The sequence below is a fragment of the Phaethon lepturus genome, unplaced genomic scaffold, assembly GCF_000687285.1.
Source record: "Phaethon lepturus isolate BGI_N335 unplaced genomic scaffold, ASM68728v1 scaffold21434, whole genome shotgun sequence".
In the NCBI taxonomy this organism is placed as follows: Eukaryota; Metazoa; Chordata; class Aves; order Phaethontiformes; family Phaethontidae; genus Phaethon; species Phaethon lepturus.
The window spans coordinates 1-2,830 of NW_010534282.1; the positions used below are offsets into that span (position 1 = coordinate 1).

At 54.5% G+C, this 2,830-nt stretch overlaps 1 protein-coding gene across 1 annotated transcript in view; it reads right to left on the reverse strand.

Annotated features, from left to right (window-relative positions):
• Positions 1-8: 8 nt before the first annotated feature.
• The window catches only part of FNBP4 (formin binding protein 4), a gene marked incomplete at both ends in the record, with an annotated part of 6,957 nt that continues 4,135 nt past the window's right edge, over positions 9-2,830 (reverse strand). Inside the window, 2 exons of the mRNA XM_010285484.1 lie at positions 9-113; positions 2,595-2,713. Coding sequence (XP_010283786.1) covers positions 9-113; positions 2,595-2,713 — 224 coding nt within the window. The remainder of the gene's footprint in view (positions 114-2,594; positions 2,714-2,830) is intronic.

Genomic DNA, 2,830 nt, shown 5'->3' on the forward strand with positions numbered 1-2,830 from the left:
TCGGTTACCTCTGTCTGCAACAGCAACATGTGGAAGTTGGAGATAGATTGTCTGTTGATGCCCAGGAACTCCAATTTACTAGTCAGAGTATTTGCCAGCTCTCCGATCTGAAACTGCCAGGGAGAAAGGGAAGAGTAAAGAGCTGCCCTTGGGTAGCGGCCCCGTGGCTCGAGGCCTTCCCCGGCAAACAGGACTTGGGACCGCCTGCAGCCCCTCAGCCTGGTGGGACTGGGATGTGCCACCCCAAAACGTGTGCACCTGTCACCCCCTCCTTTAAGCCCCACTAACTCCTGCGTCCCAGGGATGGGGTTGGCGTGGGGTGGCAGGATGAGACCTCCTCTGCCACCATGGGAGGTGCCAGGGAACCCTAACTCCTCCGTGTGGGCCCTTCCCTGCTCCCAGCCACAGCCGCTGGTGCTTCTCAGCATGGTCACCGCTCGGCACCAGCTGAAGGAAGGTACGGGCTTGTTCTGCTTCAGCACCCTGGCTCTGGAGTTACGGCAGAGCAATCGCCAGGGCAGAAAGTGTTATAAATATAATACTTCAACCATTTCCCAAAGGAAATGGGCCAGGATACAATTTCAGACTTCGTCCATCGCCACTTTCCAGAGAAACTAGCTGGGAAGAGCAGGATAGGGGTAACAGCTCTGGATTTACTCCTGAGCATCATCTACGTTAAGATTCAGGCCAGTCTGCAGCGACCACCATTACTCAACCCCAGTGTCCCACGGGAGCGAAACCTCCAATTTGGGCACTGCATGGGGACACGGGGATCCCCCGTTGTCAATCCCTCTGACCGAGGGGACTGCATGAAAGCAGCTACGAACCAGAAAGCCATCAAGAGCAGAAACGGGGCAGATGCCTGCAAGCGGCATCACGATTGCTTTAAGGAGGGCTCTAAAAATTTCTTTTTTCCTTCACTCTTCACAAGGAGCTTTGGAAGGTCCCCAAAGCCAAGAACGCAGTGGCTGTCTCTAGAGAGGGGGGCGGGCCAGACAGACAAGCAGCGCTAAAGAAGCCCGAGGCAGGGAAATGAGTTCCCGCCTTAATGCAGCTACGTAGAAGCCAGGGAAGATCCCACAGCAGAGGGTGACTTCGCAGCGGAGGACTCGGTGGATCTCCTGCAAACCAAAGAGCCAGCAGAAGAGAGATTACCCCGAACCGATGAAGCAAACGGTACCAATTACCCCAGGAAAAAAAAACTCTAAAGGGATCCTGCATGGGAAAGCACCACGCTACAGCACTCAATCCGTCACAGAGCACCGCCAGGACCAGGAGAAAAGGGGACAGCAAACGTGACAACTTAAAAGGCTTTGGGCAGCCCCCTGGGGCGCAGCAGCCAAGGAGTGTGGCCCTGCTGCAGGCTTTTTTTCTTTTTTTTTTAATTTTAAATTCAATTTAGACATCAGACAAGCCTCATGTAGATGCTATACTGAGGGAGGGCTCAGTGGCTTTGGACAGGGAACATCACATCTCAAAACTCTGCTAAAGTTTTACGGGAGATGCTAAATCTGTCACAAGGACAGTAACAAAGCCCTTCCCTCGCACACCAGAAAAATGATTAAGTGATGGGAAATGAGGGCAGGACCGGAGGTCAGTTTTCGCTGCAGGTTTCCACAGGGCTTCTACCAGGAGCCGGCAATTCCCGATCCGTAAACCATCTGGCACAGGGAGGTGACAACATCTGCTAACAAAACGAAATTATTCGGCAGCCAAATTTAATGCTGCAGGAGATCGCACGGTAACAAGCGACCGGGGAATCAAAAGGAAAAGTAAACAAGATCTCCCCTACCACTCTGCATAACTGTCACCCAGAGCCTGTAGCTCCACGTGCCACTACTACAGCTCAGGAAGGGGCTCTGGGAATCGTTCAGCTGCAGCCAAAAAGAGCAAAACCAAGGCTCGGAAGAGAAAGTAGCAGCATGATGCTGCAGAAATCCCCAGGGCTTCCCCAACTTGACACTAACAACTTCAAAAAGCAATGCTGGGCGAAGGACTGAGTGAGAGGTACCGGCAGCCTCCAGACACAGAGAGGTTACGGACGAGGAGTCTTCAGCCTGGAAACGGGCAGGTGCCAACGGACTGCAATATCATTATTGGTGAAAAGAAAGTCAAGACAAAAGTGTTTGCTCTCTCTCACAACCAGACCCAGGGCTCAGTCTTCATCCCCCCCACACCCCCTTTATTTTTATTTTTATTTTCATAACACTTGGGAGGCTTTGCTGCTGGCTCCTGCTGGAGACAAGACACCGGGCTGCAGAGACACCGGCCCAAGCCTGCAGGGCTGTGCTTTAACAGGGCCAGGGCAAGCTGCTCTTGCAGCTGTACTAGGATCTGAGGTTTACAGCTTCAGCAGGGGTACGGTGCTGCCCCGCCGGCAGCGCAGGAGGCAGGCAAGGTCTCTCCAGTCGGGCCAAACCCACAGCCCAAAGCTCAGGTGTCCCCAGCACGTCCCTCCGCACTGCCGGCAGCATGGCGAGCCCCTGGGAGAGCAGCGAACCGGCCAGGGCCTGGGGGAGCTGCTGAGCGCCCAGCTATGTCCCTTACGTGAGCTGGGACAGATCTCACCAACACACACCTCTGCATCTCCATACCTTTAGGTCCTGCTCCTCCTCTTCTATTTTTGGTGCCCCCTGGGCTTTTGCTTTCTCCTGGGGCTCCTCAGACTCCATCTCTTTGTCTGAATTTGCATCAGCTGCTTCTGTGCTCACTGCTGCAGGGGAAGAAACAACAGGTCAGCGCTTCTCCCACCATTGCCACGGCGCTGCCAACAGCCGGCTGGAGACACCGTGCCGGGGAGCCAAAGCTGCTGCAGGAGAGGGCAGGGGAA